Source organism: Zosterops lateralis (assembly GCF_965231275.1).
Source record: "Zosterops lateralis genome assembly, chromosome: 3".
Lineage (NCBI taxonomy): Eukaryota > Metazoa > Chordata > Aves > Passeriformes > Zosteropidae > Zosterops > Zosterops lateralis.
The window spans coordinates 52,334,657-52,355,111 of NC_139764.1; the positions used below are offsets into that span (position 1 = coordinate 52,334,657).

The 20,455-nt window shown below is 37.3% G+C and overlaps 1 protein-coding gene across 1 annotated transcript in view; it reads right to left on the reverse strand.

Moving 5' to 3' along the window:
* The window catches only part of SYTL3 (synaptotagmin like 3), a 32,093-nt gene extending 13,006 nt beyond the window's left edge, over window positions 1-19,087 (reverse strand). The window contains exons 1-8 of the mRNA XM_083856996.1: window positions 18,772-19,087; window positions 14,947-15,509; window positions 13,292-13,507; window positions 11,515-11,579; window positions 8,967-9,018; window positions 7,493-7,565; window positions 6,472-6,544; window positions 3,014-3,138 (exon numbers count right to left, since the gene is read on the reverse strand). Coding sequence (XP_083713122.1) covers window positions 3,014-3,138; window positions 6,472-6,544; window positions 7,493-7,565; window positions 8,967-9,018; window positions 11,515-11,579; window positions 13,292-13,507; window positions 14,947-15,056 — 714 coding nt within the window. The 5' untranslated portion in view covers window positions 15,057-15,509; window positions 18,772-19,087. The remainder of the gene's footprint in view (window positions 1-3,013; window positions 3,139-6,471; window positions 6,545-7,492; window positions 7,566-8,966; window positions 9,019-11,514; window positions 11,580-13,291; window positions 13,508-14,946; window positions 15,510-18,771) is intronic.
* Between the last annotated feature and the right edge of the window lie 1,368 nt (window positions 19,088-20,455).

Sequence of the window (20,455 nt, forward strand, 5' to 3'; positions counted from 1 at the left end):
CAAATTCCTATTGAGCTTTGTTTATAGAAAAAGTTTAAATTTCCAAGGTGTTCTTGACTTTGCTTTGACTAAGTCCATTCACCTTTCCAATTTTCCCATAAGAACCCTGAATTTATGAGAGTTACCTATATCAACCAAAACTCCTTGAGATTTATCTTCAGCCACCTCTGTTACCAAGAACTACAGTTAATAGAATGAAGTGCCAAAATACAAACACATAGGGCTGGAAATATGCTCAAAATATTGGTGTTTCTGGTACACCACTTCCTGGGGATAATACAATCTATGACAAGTATGTTGGACACCTCAGCGGACAGGAAAAAAGCAAGGCAAGAAATTTTACATGGTTAGGATCTAAGAAAATAATTTCTTTTAAAAAGTTGTGTTACAGATTACCTGAAAGATTAAAAAGAATATAGTGTGACTGAATCAATAAAAAGGATTAGAACTTGTTTGCACAAAGGAAACAGGAAACGTGAGAGAATCCCCCCTGCGCAGTCAGCAGAAAGCATGAGAGAATGAGGACAAGAGATGAGATAATACAGTGAGATTACTTCTGAAAAAACAGGATGTGCAAAATCCTAACCAGTCTGCTGTTATTATAACACACAGAAATTGTGATGTCTATCAAGTGCCCTGCCTTAAGAACAGATGGAAGAATTAAGTTACCTTGGGAGAGGGAAACAGACAGAAAATGTATTCAGAATATAGTTTCAAAAAAAACCCAAAAAACCCAAGCAAACCCAAAATAGAATTTCCTAGCAGAGAAACTGTCTTCTGCTTTATAAACCTGAAACACAACCAATTTCACTTGCTAACCAAAACAAGCTACCACACACTGAATTTTAGTTTCTACTTGGATCAGAAAGACTTTTCTATTGTGCAGTATGGAACATAAGAGACTCTCAAGGCAACACAGCTAGCAGTGCTAAATTCAGCAGCAAGGCACACAAGCCCAGCCCAGCTCTAACGTCTGCTCCTGTTGCCACAGGAGAGGTATCCCACAGCTACCAATGCACCACAAACAGCTCCCAGACATGGCACATGCCTGCTTGTTCCCCCAGTGAGGCAGGGAGAACTGCACTTCCCTTAGTAACCTTAGCGATTCTGTTGATGAGAGGCCCTCAAAATCCACATTTTACACTGGCTGGCACTTCTTGCCATTGGATTTGGGTTTTTTCCCCTAATACTGGGGTTAAATATAATCTCTTTCAACTTTAATCTGAAGGAATCAAGCTCTGCACACATCACAAATTTAGAAAACTTACTTAAGGAACAGATATTGTTCTTGAGGCTTAAGTAGTGCCTCAGTCTTAAACATTCCAAACTTTCAAACTTGTGGTTGCAGTTACTACTTCACAATCATTCCTTAGAAAAAAATACCATTTCTATGGGGAAAAGCCACTGTTCTGATACATGATCTGAAAATGAAAGTTCTTTCTGGGGTGGGAATCATAACAAGTAAGATTTCAACATGATATTTTCTTATAAATATAATTAGTTGTTTTGCAAGTGTAATTTAAAACAGGTTCTGTCCTATAACTTAAGGCATAGTTCTAGTAAGGATGTAAACAGCTACCCTTCCTAAAGGAAAACAAAGTTGAAGGACATTTACAAGAGAAAAATCAACAGTACATCTAGCAAAACAAAAATTCTAGCTTAAATATAGTTCAGTTGGTTCAAATGATTCAGAAAAACAGTGCTCTGGCACACAAACATTGAAATCTGTTTTTCAAAACCTGCAATGCAAAGTGTGGATGTAAGCCCTAAATCTTTAAATGGGCCATTAAAAACCCACAGAAATAATTTGGATTCTCCTATTAATTCATTTCTGAAGCCAAAGAATCCATATCCATCTTTTAAATGTGGCACATTGTTTGTGATCAGCATGCAATGAAGCATAGTCTGAATTCACATTGTCCCCAACTGTGATGTTTGTCAATGCATTAGAAGAGCTGTGCTCTGCCTGTGGAATAAAGTTAACACCAAAGTGTGGCTTGCCACAAAGAAAGCAGCACTCAGGTGCAATTAACAACCAATAATTGTTGCCAATTCTATTGATAATTCAATCGCATACAAAAATACCAGAATTAATTTCACAGAGTTCTTAGACCTTGCTGGGCCAAGTCAAACTGCCCAGTCCATGCAATTTGACATCCTTCTCTTCCATTTATCAGCACTTAACGCTTCTGAGGAAAGCAAAAATGTGCACAAGGGAGCAATATGTGCCACAAGGTCTGGCCCAAAGCAAGGGCTTTTCTCAGCATATAATCCAGGCACTTAGCAAACCACACTGACCTCATTCAGATGAGCAAGGCAATTCAGTAAGTACCCACAATGTGGAAAACTGAATATGGACAAAGTTCAGTCACTTGAGAGCTGAAAGTGTACAAAACAAAATCTTCAGTGTCACTCTAAAGCAGAAATATGAGGTCATCTTCAGTGCTGCACAATTTGTAGGAAAACAGATGACTGGATTTTTCTCAGACTTCTCAAGGAAACACTGAAAGCTAGAGACTGTAACCAAAGCAAAAGGAAAAGGGAAATTGCATAGCAACTAACAGCAATGTTTTCTCCCTGCCAAGTTAAAAAGTGCTCAGAAAACTACAGGATGGGTCTGGGATGGTCACAGCTTGCCCTGCTCAGCAGCAAAAGGGGCAGGAAGAAGACAAGACAGAGCATCTCCCTGCAGCCCAACAATCACATACAACAGGTGTCAATTCAACCTCAAGAGAATCTGTAAACACCTGAGAGCAAAATGTCCCATCCTCACCATTCTTCCCTCCCTTTGTAAAAATTTCAGTCTAACATTTCAACTCTGGACTGACATCAGTTGTGCAAAATCTACCAAAAACCTTATGAAGAATCAGAGTTCTGACCACAGTCAGAGATCAGCTACATCCTGTTCATAAAATAAAAGCAAAATTCCACCATGCACATGATTGCTCTCACAAATAGATTTCACTCTGAAACAGCTCTTACAGTTAGAGACTGTGTATAATAATATGGATACCCTGCTAGCAATGTTGATTGCAGTGTCAGACTGGCTCCTTCTTTGCTTTCTTCTTTCCACATTCTTCCCATAATCTGTGGTTAGGACACATCTGTCAGCCATGTCATTCTGGGACTTTGATATTTCTGAAGTGAAAATAAAGAGAAAAGTCAGTATAACAAACTTTGCAAGCAATCCTATAAATTTATAGGCTAATTCTGTAGCTTTCAAACTGTCCTCCTGCACCTTTAGCATTGATCTCCTAAGACTAAGAAACAGATAGGAAGACAAGCAGTTGACATATTGTATATAATTATATTTTGCCTGCCTAAATCTTTCATGCTATTTCAACTGAAAATTATACTCCTTGCTGCCTATCATTATAGCTGCTGCAAGGAAATGTAAGCCATCAAATAAAGTTTCCTGTCAGAAGCAGCCACTACAGTCCCTATGCATAGTTTGATTTGTAAAGCAGATTGGTTTGGTTCAGGATAAAAGCAAAATCATTATAAGAACATAAAGCAACACAACAATGAAAAGTAGAAAAGATCATACTGGAAAATATTTAGAAATCTATCCAAAATATGGATAAAAGGAGGGATATTACATACTCTGGTCCCAAAACACATAATTTTAAGAACCTGAATAGCCCTCATTGACCTCAATAATGCTACTTATATGGATAAGCTTATGTCCATGTTTAAGCACCTTGTTGAATTAGTACTTCAGTAACATGTAGTTTATTTGCAAATAAATCTACAGGACAACTGGACATTTAATGCCCCACTTTTCACTTCTTATTCCTCAGTGTACACTCAGAATTTCACTTAAAGGGAAGGGCAGCACTCATTCACGATTTCTGCAGTTGAATATGAGCAGGCTTAACTGCAGATACTTTGCTGTCAATTCCAGATAGACTCTCATGAGGAATTAAAAATTTATAAGTAGTACATGAAATAGCTATCATATGTTTAATTCATACAGAAGAAATAAACACTTCTCTCACAACGTGAACCTCTGTGGAGGAACCTCAGACAGCAGACAATACAACACTATGGTATTCAAAAACAATGGCACTCAAGTGTGATTTTAAAGACACTCTGGGTTAGTTTTGTTCTTAGCAGCAATCAGTCCTCAGATGTTTACTGTACTCTGTGTACACCATTAAGGCACCATGTGACCCATTCAAAGGCAGGCTCAATTAAGCCATCTCTGTAAATGAAACCAGGTTTTTAACATACACAGTGAAATCAGAGATCATAAAAGAGACTGGAATTGAGAGTTCTAATGGAATAGATACAATCTGAGTAGCTTGATCAGCACTAGAGGCAGAAACACCAGCCTTGCCTCACACCCTCTTACAAGGAACAGGTTATTGTATGAGAAAACACAAATGTTCCGTTTTCATATCTATTCCTCTTTTGGCTTCTCTACCCAATTATCAGTAAGACTTACACTCTCTCTAGTGCCAAGGGCAATTTTTCACTGCAAATAAAACTACAACCAGTAATTCATCCTACATTCACCAAATGGCCACCATTGGATTAGAATCTCCTGTTGCTGCCAAGCCACACTGGAACAGGAGGTAACAGCATGAAGGAGCAGACTGTACAGTGGCAGCTTTGTGCTGCACATGCTGATCCCTCATTCCTGCTGCTCTCAGACACGCACACACACTGGCTCCAGTGAGAGATCCAGAGGCAGAGAGAGGTTCTCCAGGCTTATTTACTGCACCACACAAGAGCTGGGTGTAGTAAATACCTCTGCAAATCAGGACACTTTTATCTGGATAAGATACAGAGTACTAACTTTAGACACTTGTGATCAAAAATGTTTATCAGCACAGAAACAGGTTTCATTGAGAGGTCATATTGTCTGAAAAAACTGCTTTCTTAGGTCAAGAAACTCAAGTCTTTCTCTCTGCAAACTTCCTATATTTTTTAATTACCGACTTCAATGATTATAACAGCCTGATATTTTCTCCCAAATTAAACTGCTCCACAGTAACTGAGGATGAGAGCACCTGGGGTTTCACTCGTAGCTGAACTGAACTGACTATTTGCCTCCACCTCCCTCTACAACCCCTGCTCTGCTCTTCTCCATCCCTGATATGGCTCCTGATCACATGGACCAGTGCTCTCTGTTGTACATGTTCCAACATATATCTTACCTTGAGCCCATTTAACTCACAAAACCAGCAGAAAAATACCTATGTGTTTTGTCTAGGTTAATGCTCTGCCCTTCAAATTAGCTAAACCAGTTTCCAGAGGGTTCCAGATGCTAATTACAGCAGCATAAGGCTCAAAACAAAGAGAAAAGAAAGATGTGAGTAGAGTAGGACTTTTTTTTTTGTAGGAGGGAATTAATAAATTAGTTTGCTTGCAGTCCTGACAGTCTTTACCAGTAACTGTGGGATATGGCCAGGCTTCAAACTAACAGGAAGCTGAATAATTTGCTTTGCATCCAGTTCTTGTGCTGCTATTACTGCTTTCAGTGTCTTACACCACTGTATGCTCCTGTTTAGGAGCAAGGCACCACATCTCCGCATAGCCTGAATATGTGTTCTCACAGACACAACATTAAATTTGCATAGTTTAGGGAGAATAGGTCTTAAAGATGGGTGGAAGAAGCAAAAGGAAAGACCAAAGAAGAGCTAAAACAAGAGCTAGGAGGAAAGGCAGAAAGGCACTGAAGCCAGATTTGTTCAGGTCTAATCCCACATGTGGGGTTGTGCAAGTTAAAGCTAGTAAGAAAATACTACAGTTTGTTCAAATCCATGCAAATTTGCAAGTCCCTGTAATCTTCTTAAGGCTCAGAAGTTGTTTTCCTCTGGTCACTGATGCCTTTAATTTGTTTTTCACAAATGCTGACTGTCCTCTGTGTAGTCAGCCTTAGAGGGGCACACAGTCTGCATCCCTAGGAACAGCAGGCAGTGTAAGAGAATGGAAGGAACCAAAAGCATCAGAATGGAGCAGGAGTTGTTAGGATTGGAGAGCACTGAAATGTGCAGTGAAAAATTCCTCACAACTAGACTGAGAAAGAGGAAATAAGACCTCATGAATACTGCCAGTGAATGAAAATATTAGACTCCTGTTAAATGATAGACTCTTTGACAGGGTCAGTTGGGCTTTGGCCAGAAAACATGAAGATCAGAAATGGGTTATTACTCTAACATGAATTAAATATACTGCATCTGAAAACCTGGTAAATGAAAAGAAAAATTATACAGTTTTTTCACATCTTTACAAGAAAGATGTTCTGGCTTGATATAATCAGTTTATTTAACAACTGGCAGAATACTGAAAGAGAATTAGATCTCCTGTATTATTTTTCAGGTGGCACAGCCTTGGCATTAATTGTTTCAACCATTACTTGATAGCCTTTTTTATAACAACTTCTTGGCCAACACTGTGGCCAAAAAATTGAAATAACATTTGACTATATTATTCTGGAATGACAAGACAACGAAAGTTACTTACTTTTTATATGTGTTGTGAGAGACAAAAACAAATTTTCCACAGATTTATTAAACCTTTTAGAGTCTCCAAGTTCCTGCAAATGGAGATCAAAGAGTAAGAAAACATTAAATATTTGTAATTTTAAAGTTTCCATAATTACATATCTACAAACCACATAACAATCAGATGGTAAGGCTGCAGCCCTTTGCTCACTTCTGTAGACAAATATATCTGAGGACATACAGTGACAGAGTTGGAAATTATCACACTAATGGATGAAGATGGAAAGTAATCTTTTCAGTTCCATAGTCTTTCACATGAAAGATCACATAGAAAGCTCGTAAATACAGCTAATACATCACTAATTTGTTGTAAGGTATTTAATACTTTTATCTATTAGGTTTTATTAATTTTTATTTAATATTTAAAATTTAATTGTTATTATTTTATCTATTTTACTATCTATCTAGCTTTCATCAAAGTCCAGGTAAGTACATAAGAATGTTTACAGAAATGCAATGGGCTTCAAAACCAGGGCCTGAAGATCCAGTCCAGAATTAAATGAACAGTAATTTAGTGCAATTTCTGTGAGTTTCAAGCCATGTTCTACTATTCTGTCCACTAGAAACTGCAATGCAAAGGCAGCCACCAAATTCACTGTCTGTCATTCAATAATGAAAGTGACATGTGACTAGTGAATGTCATTGGAACATGGGATCCTTCAGGTTCGAGTGGAACTCAGATCTCAGTCCAGTCTTCCTATGATGAGGCACCAAAAACCAGATGCAACATCTTAATGTCAAGTAGAGTGGTTAACCACTTCCCTCAAAAACTGAAAACTAATTGAAAACAGCCCTCACAGCCTCTAAAACTTCTCTCCCAGTACCCATGAAGCATAAAAATAACGACAAAGTAACAAAAGGCTGCATTTATATTGCAGAGTGATGTTACAGCAGTTATTTAGCACCATTCTGTGGCTGACTTTTTCATATGAATGACACCCTAAGTGGCGCACTTCGACGTATGTTTTGCAGATACATACATTTCCCATCACATTGGTTCCTGCTGCTGATTCTGTGAAAGGAGGTGGAGTTGGAGGTACAACAGAAATCTTGCTAGAAATTTAAGAGACAAAGAGTGGAACAATTAATATATTATGCCAACAGATGAATAAATAAACCATAGCCCGGCACAGTATCTTCATTATCCATGTTTCCTACACTCTATAAAGGTCTGCGTTCATATCCTGTGTCTGTAAGAGTTGCAGCATAGGTTTATTGCCTGTTCTTAGGAATTAGGACTACCTTTCTCCTTTCTCAATCTTGGGGTGCTCCAGGTAAAATTATTAAATTAGAACTATCAGAAAGACCTAATTTAGGCTAGGCTCCCTAGATTTCTATATGGCCGGCAGCATTACAGTCTGTGTCCTGAGTTCTAAGACACAATTCCTGTAAAATGCACCCCATGTCTTGCTCAGAGATGTTTTCAGAAAACAGTCATCTTTATTTACAATACTAAAAGGATCCTTCCTTGCCTGGGTTCAGAGTTGTTAAAGGCCCTTTAAACATTCCTGCCATTCCATCTGTGGTAAATAGTCCTGGTCTGCAAAAAAAAAATTCTGACTGATTCTGTTACCACGGTACAATCACAGATCCTAAGTTAGCTGGTGAAATCAAGAAATCCTTCTTGATTCTTTTTTAGTTTTTACCACATCCAGGTAAAAGCGAATCTTGGTTAAGATCTTACCCAGCTGGCTCTAGTTTCTTTCTTATGCAGCTGTGCCTTGCCAGACAATTATATTAAATTGAGACCATTTCTTCATATCTTATTTTACACGGGGCTTTTGGGGGTTTTTTTGTTGGTTTGTGTTTTGGTAGTTGCTGTTGCTGCTGCTGTTTGGTGTTGTTGTTTTTTGGTTTGTTTTATTTTAAGGCAGAGCGTTCCTTTAATAACATAATAAGCAGACTGTTGCTTCATTATGTATCACTGGTAATAACTTAAGTATGGTCATGCTTTGGCCTCTAATCAAAGTATTTATTCACTGTAAACTAGAAAATTTTTTTAAGTTTGGTAAGTTAAAGTGTCTAACTTCTTGTCTACTATTTACTGTAAAGCTATCACAGCAGCAATATCTCCCATTGAACAAATATGTTGTTATGACACCTAGTAAATAACTTTTATTTACAATCATTTAAAAGCATTTTGCAAATTTAACAGATAATTGTATAAATAGCTATGCAAAATATATAAGCAGATAAAACAAGGATAACGCCCCCTCATTTCAAGGAAGATACTATTACTCCAAACATGGTACTTACTGTTGTATGTGAGAATCTGTGGATTGCTGACAGCTAAAAGTGAAAAATTTTCTATGTTTTTATCATTTGAACTCCAAAAGCATTGAATTTTTTTTCATAATAAAGGAATATCAACCACTGGTTGGTTTATAACATAAAATACATCACCCATACCAATTAACAGTGTCCTGGGACTGTTCGCCCTTTTATGAGTCTTACCTCAGATTCTGGTAAGATTCCAAGAGCTTTGCACCAACTGTTTCATGTCTGCCTATGAAGGAGGGAGGAAAAAAAAATAAAAAAATCAAGATATAATTTAGTAGCAACTTCAGTTACTTATGCCTGTACAACACTATTTAAAATCTGGAACTGGCCTGTATTTACAGAAGCTCATGCACATGCAAGTCAGGAATGAAGTCAATTCCCAACTAATATATCAGCACACAAGTTCCTCCTGCATCTCAAACCATACCATGATTCCACCCTCCCCTGTTGAGGGTGACACACTCAGATAAACTCTTCACAGATGCTAAGGACAATCATACAGAGATGCCATCCCACCATACAGGTTACACACAGGTTCCTACAGGTAGCTAAGTGCTCTCAGGCTCCCAGGATCCAGGAGGTGCATGGGCCAGCTGTACTAAAGTGCACTTCAGCCACAAAACTCAAACACTAAGGGGAAGCTTGAAAACGTGTGCAAGAACAGGCACATGGTCAGCTCTTGCACCTCGTGATTTTTTTTTTTTTTTTACTTTTTCTACTAGAGCTGTGAACAATGATGAAAATGCTTGACTAGCTCACAGAAATGAGCAAGATGCTCTGGTAAGAGCATCCCTGCAGGGAAATGGCAACCCTGGCACATCCCTCAGGTGAGCAGCCAACGATATGAAGACACCAAGGAGCAAGAGCTCCATCAGGCACCAACAATGAAGACCCATAAAACTTGTTTGCTCCTAGGGGATCACAAATACAACAAAGGTGAACTGAAGTTATCTGGAGTGACTTTAGTCACTAGTAATTCCTGATACAGTGAGCAAGTGTGTGATCCATGTTTTGCTGAAGATGTCATTAATTATAACATTACATACATAAAAGTAATATACCTTAGTAGTGGTAGAAGCAATAATTAGCTCACAGATGAATTTTCAATCAGAACCCCAGCATTCTCTCTTATTGAGAGAATTTTCTACCTTAGATTTTAAATTGATTGGTCACTAAAAGTAATCTACCACTCTTATGAAAATATTAATCTCATTCTTCAGGTATAAGATACAAAAAAAATTAATAAAAAGCATAACAATGTAGGGCTTTTTTTACTACAGAACATGAGAACTTTACTGTAAAATTATTCTTTTCAGCTAAACTTACTTTCTAGTGATTACTTCAGTTATGTTATATTTTCAAACCAAAAGAGGGCACTGTCCATCCAGGATTGAAGGATGCATAAAGGCTGCTGCGTTTCAAAATTTGTCGCTTTTTAAACTCCTTTAAATATATCAGTTGGTCTAATCAAAGGAACTAAACAAAACATATTTCTCCCTGCAGGTTTATCTTCTGTATATCCTTAGATCTTTGTGACTTCGACAGTATTACCATTAGACTAGCTAAGCAAAGTGCTTCAAAACCCCACAACTCCTTGATAACTGAAAGTGACAACCAATTTATTTTGCTGGGAAAAGGGACAGGTTCATTTGCATTATCAGGTTCAATATCTGAGAACATTTTCCAATAACAGAGAGATTAATAAAATTACCAGCTTTATACTCGTGGATGAAATTGCACTTTTAATTTTTTTTTTTTAATCAGTCAACTAACATTTTAAAATCAGAAATTGCGTTAGCTGGAAAAGACTTCAGTGAAATCTTTCAAATTTTAAATGAATGGTTTTAACAGGAACTTTAGTTTAGTTTCTTAATGTGCTGCCTTTCACAAACACCTACTACCCAAAATTTGCCTTATTATGCTCTTCCATTTATAAAATTCTTCCTATTCAAGTTTCCCAAGAGGGATTTAAGGTCTAGTTCTTTCCTTTTTATGAACTCCTAAACATAGATGCAGATACTGGAAGTGAAACTGTATTATTTAGCTACAGTCAGGCACAAAATGAAGTAGATGCCTATCTGAAGCGGCACTTCAAGAGAAAGAGGAAATAAATCTTCTCCACCTTGCTAGTTATTGTAGGTGAAAATAAACACTAACAGCTCCTTTGCTGGCAAAACACATTCCTCATAAAGCAATCTATCCACATCCTCTATAATTTCTTTTAGAGCTTTGTACTTTAATGGCACTAGCACAAGACAATGGCACAGCCAGCTGGTAATGAAACAGGGTTTAGCTCTCTGCTGATTTACAGCTATACATAGGGGTTTTATTCCATTCTATAATTTCTTTAAACTGTGGAACTTCCTCAGTGAAAATAACTGAAGTCTGAACTTTGACAAACGATGAATGCAATATAATTTTCTTCCTGTACATATTCCTATATTAATTTCACATAATTGTATTTCTTACAAGTCTTACACACTCATTAATTTGAATTTACATGGCCAGCAATTTTCATTCTTACTTTTATTACTCAGATAAAATAAATTATACTTTAAATTAATTCTACTAATTTGTGTTCGTGTTTTATTTACTGCACAGACAGATGGACTGCGTGGTAAAATGGAAGAAACATTGGACACAGTGTCAGACTACCTTCTGTGTTTCACTTAGATGACAACTACACATTACATAGCAGTTTATGATCTGTTCCAGTGATTACCTTCACCTGGATATTTCTTTGCTCGTTCCTCAAAGAACCATTCACCAGCCTTCACTTTCACATCTCTGGAAAACAATCAAAAAATTATTCCAGTGATAAGCAAGGCCCAAAATTACAGTAACTTGTGACTTGGAAATCAGCTCTTACCTTTATTAGCCATCCTATTTTCCCCTCACCAGGATACACAAAAGGTGCTGAGTACTATTTACCACATTGCTACACTCCCTACCTTTCTTCAGATTTGCAGATTTGATATAAAGCTCACTGAAGGCAATGGAAGAAGTCTGACTGAATTTAATTGATTTTACATCATGACTAAAGATCAAATGTATTCTCTTCACTATAAAGAGAAATTCAATGACAGCTGGCATATCCATCTGTATTAGCAAGATAAAAAAAGGTAATTTCCTGAAGGAAAAGTAAAAAGGTCTTTTAATTAACCTAAATAATGTTTTCTTGGTTTTATCATTAAATATCTGGACAAGCTTATTAAATAATTAAGGGTGTGCAGCACTACACAAAGCAGCTTAACAACCAATGACTCTCCATAGGGTACTTCCATTGTGGCCACCAAATAACTGGAAACTAATTTAAAACAAGAGGAAGTGGAGAGGGTTATCTAGACAAGGATACTGCAAGTTACCTTTTGAATTTTCAGTTTAGTGCATATAACTTGAAGCACAGCAAAACACACACCAAAGTCTTGTAACTATTTTGTATCAAGTGTAAACAGAGCTGAAGTACCTATTTTGCATATTAGTTGCTAAACAAACTGAAGATTTATCTTGTTGGTGTTAGTTTGCAATTCTCTTCCAAACTATAAAAAATTACTTTAAACTAGCACAAATTTGTTTGAGACCAATACTTTGTCTTGTATTTCTCTCTATTTTAATCTCATTTTGGTGCCTGCAGAGAGAGTGGAGTGGTGGATTCATCGTGTTGGCATAAAGTAAATTTTCATCTAAAACCCCACCTTTTCTACAGAGATATTTATCATCCAGCAGAGCTTTTGAATAATTCCCCAAACTATCATTCTTCACCAACATATTATTTTTCATCAAATGTGGAAATATATCTAAACCATTTTGCTTAGAAAGATTGCAATGAATTGAATGGACTATGATGGAATATTTTGATATTTTAAAAATGGACCAATACAGTAAAAGGAAGACTGTATCCTGCATCCTGAAATACAAAAATGTGATGTAGTAAAATAAAAAAAAAATCAACTAATTCAAAGTAAAAAAATTGTATTTCTGACCATACTTGAACAAATCCTAGTAATGTTATTAATTGGTTTTGCTCTTTAAAAATTTAAAAAGCATGACTTCAAATTATTCATCAATCAGATTTCTCACTCCACTGGTAAGAGGCAGAAAACAGTGATTATGAAATTGTCAGGAAATTGGTTATACTACATCAAAGCACAGCACCTTCAGCGGGTTGTGGGCATGCCCTGGTTCAATATTGAGTAGGAGAAGCAGCTCTCTCTGTGGCTCAGAAACTCACGACTGTTTCTATGCTTTGCTATCATCATCTTTGTCACACTCACAGTACCTCTGGCCTACCCTGAGGATCCATTTTGCTAAACACAGAAAGGGAAGTATCAGCTACGTGAAGAATAATACGAAGTTCCCTTCCATGTCATCACTGCCAGGACTTCAGCCAACATTTTCATTACACCAGTGGCTTTGTTTCATTAACTGCTCAAGCAACAGATGCACAAAACCAGTGGGCATCCCTCGGGTGACTGGTGCAAACCAGCCAAATTCCTTACCCATGAGCATAACAAATGGTGCATTTCCAGAGGCAGGGGTTGAGGCAGACGCGGCACTGGGAGCACACGCGGTGGCTGCACCCGTTGCACACGGCGCCTCTGTTCATCAGCAGCCCCAGGGACTTCTGGCAGCGAGCACAGCATCGCTCCTGGTACTCCTGCCTGGCGCTTTTTGCCCCCTTCCACCGAAGTTGCTGCAGCTGCAGTTTCATTTTCCTAATTCCACAGATAAAAAGGAAAATAAATCACAGAGGACAAAGCCTCACATAAAGCACAAGTTCATAAAAATACTCTGGTTGTGCAATACCATTTCTAGTGGGAGATATGCCCTCAAGTGTGACCTCTGTTGAGCGCTGTTTGAAAACATGCACACACAGCATTGCTGCAGTATGACTATGTATGTGACCAGAACTGTGCATACTAACAGAGAAACAGTTTAGTATAAATGAGGTTTTGTTCATTTCAAGCCCACTTTCAGCACTGAAATCAATGTATGCAAGTGATTATGCATTCATCTACAAAAACTGAGACTAAATTCCCTTCCATTTGATTTTTTTAAAGTCATATTTATCCCAGAATTAAATATTCTACCAAGTAAAAAAAAATAATTATAATAAATGCATCATCTGAAAGCTAAAAACCCAAACCAAAACAGCACACAGCCCAAAATATCAAAACTTCTTGTCATTAGCTTTGCTTCCATTCCATGTACCAATAATCAAGATCCACGTTTTTAATTGACAGTAACATCATCAGCAGTTGAAAGGGATTTTCTAAGCAATTCAGACTTTCTATATATCCCTTCAGGTAATTATTTTTGCCTTAATATTGTTTTATGTTTAATGTGTCCCATAACACTTACATAAATGTTTGATGCAAACAAAGTAAGTTTCCACATTTAAGGGACTAAAAAACTCTATCTTACCCACACCAACACCTACTTTTACAGCGAGATGCAATATCACAAAGCAGGATACAAGGTACTGGGAAATCCTTGTCCTAGCTAAGATATAAAGCAAGTAAAGTGCTGGAGAATTAGCCTTTATTCCTCACCAGCTGAGATACTGGCATAGTGTGAAATTAGTAAATAAAATCCCTTCCTAACCAATGACACCAGTAACAACCTTCAAGGCAGAGTGGTTTGCTTGCTACCTGTTGTGTCTGAGGAGGGACACTGATGGATTTAGCACAATGAGCAGGTATCCAATGATTCTTAACTCCTGTCTTGGCACAATGTAAGCTAAACAAGCCAGCCAAAGGTCTGAACATGTTCCATGGTACCAAGACCATACATATGCATACACAGAAACGTGATGAAAATGCCATAAAGCCTTCATAGGAAAAAATGCAGCCAGCATCTTGAACTTTCTGTGAAGGCTGGAAGGAAAATTCACCAAGTGCATTATTCAGTGAACTGGATTTGCTGACCTTTAGTGTAGAGTCAATAGAATGGCAAAAACAAGAGGCTCTGGACAAGCTTAGGTTTCTCAGAGAATACAAAGGCATTAGCTAACAAAAAGTTAAAAGAGGAGTACATTCAAAAGCACAACTAAGTGGAAGAAGAGTAATTCAAAAGGAAAAGAAAAAAAAAAAAAAAAAAAAAAAAAAAAAAAAAAAAAAAGAACAGAAAACAGGAATAAGGGATCAGCAGATACCTTATTCTTTCCTCCTCCATTTTTCTCACCATCTGGTCACGGTACAGGACTTCCAGAACAGCCTCTCGTTCTAATTCCTTAAGGAAGTTCAGATTAAATTCACAGGCCATTTTTGCCAAGTTGCACTATTTCACTTGTTTTGTAGACTCCTGTCGTATGGGTTCCACTAAATCCACAATGCTGGTCTGGGTGTTTCCCAAATGCCTGTGCTCTTATTTGATTGTTGATGGGTTTCACTGTGTCATACCCTTGAAAAAAAACAAAACTTTTTCTGTCTTCGCACAGGTGAACATTTAAGTGTCTCTGCTACCCAGGAAACATGAAGAGTTATCAATCAAGGTCACAGCACTCTGGACTTCTTCGCATGTCCTTTAACTTCTTTTTCTTTTCCTTTTTTTCCACTGAAAGTGGTTCCAAAAGAAATGAGAGCTCACAGCAATGTCCTAGATAAGGCTTGAACTGGCACCAGATGGAGAGACAATTTGTTAAGAGATGGTGTAAAGGAGTGGCAAGAAAGGGTTTGGGTTTCTTTATTTGGTCTTGCAGATTTGGGATTTCTGGGCCTAAGGAAAAAAAACAAAACAAACAACCAAACATTATCTCTTCTCACCTCTTCAAGATACTTCAAATAATGTGAAGGACACATTTTGTTATACTTAAACCTTTCATGCAGTAATTCAGACACAGGAGAGGTTTTAAGACAGTCCTGTTCCTCAGAGAGGCTCCCCATATTTTCCATTACACTCAGGCACATACCTTCACTTGTTTTGTACAGTCAACATAAAACAACCAATAAAAAGGTTTAAGCTAGTTTTGAATACAGACCTACAGGTCCCATGACTGTCAAGCCGCTTGAGACAAACTTTTTGAGAAAAAAAAAAAATGTCCCTTTATAATCTCATTTTATTGAAAAGACATCACAAGACTAAGAGGAAAAAACCAAGACTCCTACGTCACTTCCAGACAATTACCTGTGTCTGTTAGTTTGATACCAAATAATGCCATTATCTTTGCTAATACAAAGAGACACTAAAACATTAAGATATATTATGTCCAGCTCAGTGAACTAATGATTTTGGTCCCAGACAGATAAAGTTAATGTACAAATATATGTAAGTATAAAATTGAAACAGAATCACAACTGTAGTTTGGATATTCTGTGAGCTTCACTTTTGCAAAATGGCACTAAAATATAAAATAATTTTAATATCTTTTGCAGCAAAGTTGAGAAAGAAGATGATCATTCACCCTAAACCAGCTTACAGACCACATTATTTTCAATATTACTGTCTAACATTTAGTGCATTTTACTAGAAACGTAAGACAATTCCACTTATGGTACACCAATATTAAAGGTGTGTATACAAAAATTGGTTAAGTGTTTCAAACTTAATCTGAAGTAGGTACAGTCAGGCTCTAGGCAGGTGTAGACCCTAGGACAGAAGGGTAAAGCTTTCCCAAAGCGGTTACAGATGCCTCACTGATGGATCTCAGCTGAGAATCTGACCAACCATCTGCATTGCTGGATCATTATTTTCAAATACTGTGTTTTAAATTTAAAACAAACGAACAAAAACCTAAACCACCAAAAGAAACAACTAAAACTTCAGATATATAGTGACAATGCATTTTTGTCAGTGCAGGGAATTACTTTACATGCAGTTTGCCCCAATTAAGTTACTTATTTTTCCACCAGAAAAAGCAGAGGATGATAGTATGTATGCATAAACAGGTTGCATTCCATTTGTGTATGGGGGTGGTTTTTTGGGAAACCCTTCAACAGACACCAAAAGGACAAAGCATTTCACAGAAGCTTGTGTTCAAGAAAAAAAAAAAAATTGGTTTCCTGTGGAAACAAAAAAAGACAGAGATAGGCACAATCATGATTTATTTCCTTAACAACTGCATTTTCACAGGAAATTACTCATTTGAAACATAAAAAGCCTGAGCAATTTTTTAAACACAATATATGCCATTTTCAAAGGCCCCTGCATCCTTTGCCTGCTTTCATCATTTACTTTATGAATACCTCCTGGGATTGATGAGCACATTTAAAAACAGGAATTCCATTTAAATCAACACAACCTAAAGAGGAGTCAGGACAAACTCTGGTGTCTCTGCCCTACACAGGATGCCAGAAAAACCATTACAGGGCAAGCTACATTTGCCATAAAGTCCTAAGATTTCAGGCATATCTAGAACACTATCCCACTAAAGCATCAGTAAAAGCTAGCAAGTGCATGACAGTCAGTACTAAGTGGATCCAATAAAACTCTGCTCTGGTGATATTATGGAAAGTACATGAATGTCTTACAGAACTATTAAGAACACAGTGCCACAGTAAAACAGTTATGAAGAGCAACACCTGCAGTTAAGCAAGCACAGAAAGAGTTGCTATCTGATGTCTCCTTCAAATTCTTTTTTTAAAATCTAGCTGAATGATGAGGTAGCATTAAGAATAAATAAAGTATTATAAAAGTATTACAACCTCCAAAATGGGAGATAATCCTGGGCCCCACAACAAACTTAGACTTGTAATTATTTCACAGAGGTGCTCAAATTGCACTAAAAAGCTCTCTACTATTGTGAAATAAGAATTTTTCTCTTACACCAAAGCTGTCTGCACTAGAGTAGTTTCTTGGCAGTGGTAAAGCAGTGTTTTCAGTAACAACCCTCTTTGACAGGAAAAAAACCCACAAACCTTCAGAGGTGCCTCCTTTCGTGTTCGCATACTGAATCCAGCTAGCTGTTTTACACAGTCAGCTAACCTCAAAGCTCAGCATCTTCTACATAAAACCAAAACAGTAACCGCTTAAGTAAATACAACACTTCTTCCTTTTCAGCACAAAGTTCACAAAAAATGTTCAAGCATTTCATAAAACTATATAGTTATTGTTGTTTATTATTACATTTTGTATTTAAACTAATACACAGTCAGGCACCTTGCAGATGGATCAGTAACTTCTTGAAAATATCATAAGAAATCCCAAAGCCATTGGAAGGGAGAAGGGATGACCAATGTGGCTATACCTTAGAAGAGGGATTCATGATGCATGGACAGAGTAGAACCTCAAAAAACTCTTTTTTTCTATCAGGATAAAATATTATGTAGTTCTGTTACTGAAGATTGAGCAAAAAGCCTACCTTGCACTAGATTAAGTTTGCAAAACTAGCTTCTTTTCTAGGTTTTTAAACTTAAAAATGGCTAGCTTAGCAAGCTTTTCCTCAAAGCAATTTTACATGTAATGCATTATTGATCTCCTTTCAGATCCTTAAGCATCAGCAAAATAATGACAATTAAATAATTATAAATTAACAGGTCTTCTAAAGTCACAGTCTTCATTTACTTGAGATAATTGGATTACTTTATCCATTAACCCAGAAGATGGCTGTAATACATCAGTAGCGAAGAACAAATTAAGAAGGTTCAGAGTAAAATCAGTCTCAAATGCTACTGCAAATTGTGGCTACTTTCTATTCTGCTGAGAGCAATCACATAAGTTCATTCTTAGTTAAGAAAATGATGAGTGTTATTTTGTACTACCTGGCTGCAACAGTTCAGCTTTCACATCCCTGCACACACATGTGAAAATTACTTAAATTCTTTGATAATGCTTTACCAAAATTAAGTCTGTTATATTAATAACATCCCACCCCAGAATTCAGAGTAAAAATAAAACCAAATAACTAAACCCAACACAAACAATTAAGTTGTAGGCATGGTTTTTCCATTAAATCTTTTCCAGTTTGAAAAATAAAATGCCAGTAAATAAAAATGCATCCCCCTGTGCTATGTCATAGAATTGAGTAATACTACATCCTTACCTCTTCAGCAGCCACCAAAGAGAGACACCAGGAAGTAAACTACTTATAAAAGAGGAGAAGCAGTCTTATTATTTAATTATCTCTCCTTAAAGAAAGCTGGTGGCTGTTCTCCACCCCCTTTCTTTCCTTTGGGGGCTGACATCACTGATGTATGTTCAGACAAGCACCCCAAAACCACTAAAAACAAATGCACTCAAAAAAGAGCTCCAGCATTACAACAGCTTTTGCCAAGTTGCTGCTTTTCTTACCAGCAACAAGCAAAGATATTGGTTTTTCTAACATTAAAAGGACACTCAGCACAAGAGACTACAAAAGCTGACTGATACACCAAAACATGCTCAGTCTTCAAGCCACACACAGGAAGAGAAGCGGCTTTGAGTTATACATATTTCTTTTTCTAACACCATAAATGTGAAAATGCTTCTAACCTCAATGTCTCCAGGACTTGCACAGAAAGCTTAGTTTGTACGATAAACAGTTCTTTCCTGGAAACAAAACAGTTTTCTTCTTATTTCCAGAAGATAAAGCAATTAGTATGGATAAAAATTCAAGAGAATTCAATTTTTATACATCTGCAATAAGAAGAAAGCTATTTTACCTCACAACTGGAAATTTGATCTCAGGTAAAAATTGAAAGCTAAAACATTCAGATTGGGTATCTTAAGTCAAGTCTATCACAGAATTGAGCGTGGGTAACAAAGTTCAAAATTACATCCCAATTATTTCAAAGTCTGAAGAAAAATAAGAGGCTATTCTCACCACTAAATCTCCTTTCTTGTTACCGGCTCTACCAAGGTGCACACAACACAGAAGCCCTTCTTAGCTGTTATAGGTATTTCAAGTTTCATGATTTCTAGTTAAAATGAAACAAAGATAAGCAATTCTACTCACATGGCAAAGTTTAGGAGTCTGCATCAAATTAAATAGGTTCAAACATTTCCACCTGTGTATGTCAAGTTTAATCACCTTTCCCTTGCATCATGGAAGAGAAAGCAATTTGAGTGGGGCATACAACTACGCATGTATGCACCATATTTGGATAATTTGGGCCTTAATTTTAGGCAAAACTTTAACTGAATGAGATGCCAAAAACAACCTGAGAATTCTAACTACTCGCAGTGACAGATTAATTGTATCCCAAATGGAGGCTGCAGAACATTAGCCCTACTACCAGCTTCCCCCTAATATTTAATCAAAGCCTTCACTGCCACATACTTAACTCATTGTAGTTTTTCCTCTCATCCCTGGATGTGGAAAACTGCTGCAGTATTTTATACATGCTAAGAATATAACCAAATATAAAGCCTTTTATGCTTTTGTTAAAAAAGCACCACTTATTCAGCCTTCTCATAGTCCTCAATTTTTGTCTCTGCTTTTTGGAAGCAATAAGCATAAGACTTGGAATGGAGCTGAGGATGTGCTCAGCATCCAGCCACAGTCCCACTGTATCCCTCTTGCCCACAGAGTGAGGTGGCTGGTCAGGGTCTCCTTTTTTCAGGAAAAACAGGAGGCAGAGCCTGACACAGGACTAGAGGCAGGATCAAAACTGCTCAGTCAGCACACTCAGGTCCTGGAGCTGTAACTCCTTCAACCCTCTTGAAATACAACGTCCAAAACTGGACATGGTATTCCTCGTGCAGCCTTACTGCAGAGAGGGCAGCAGGAATACTGCTTCCAGGCTCTA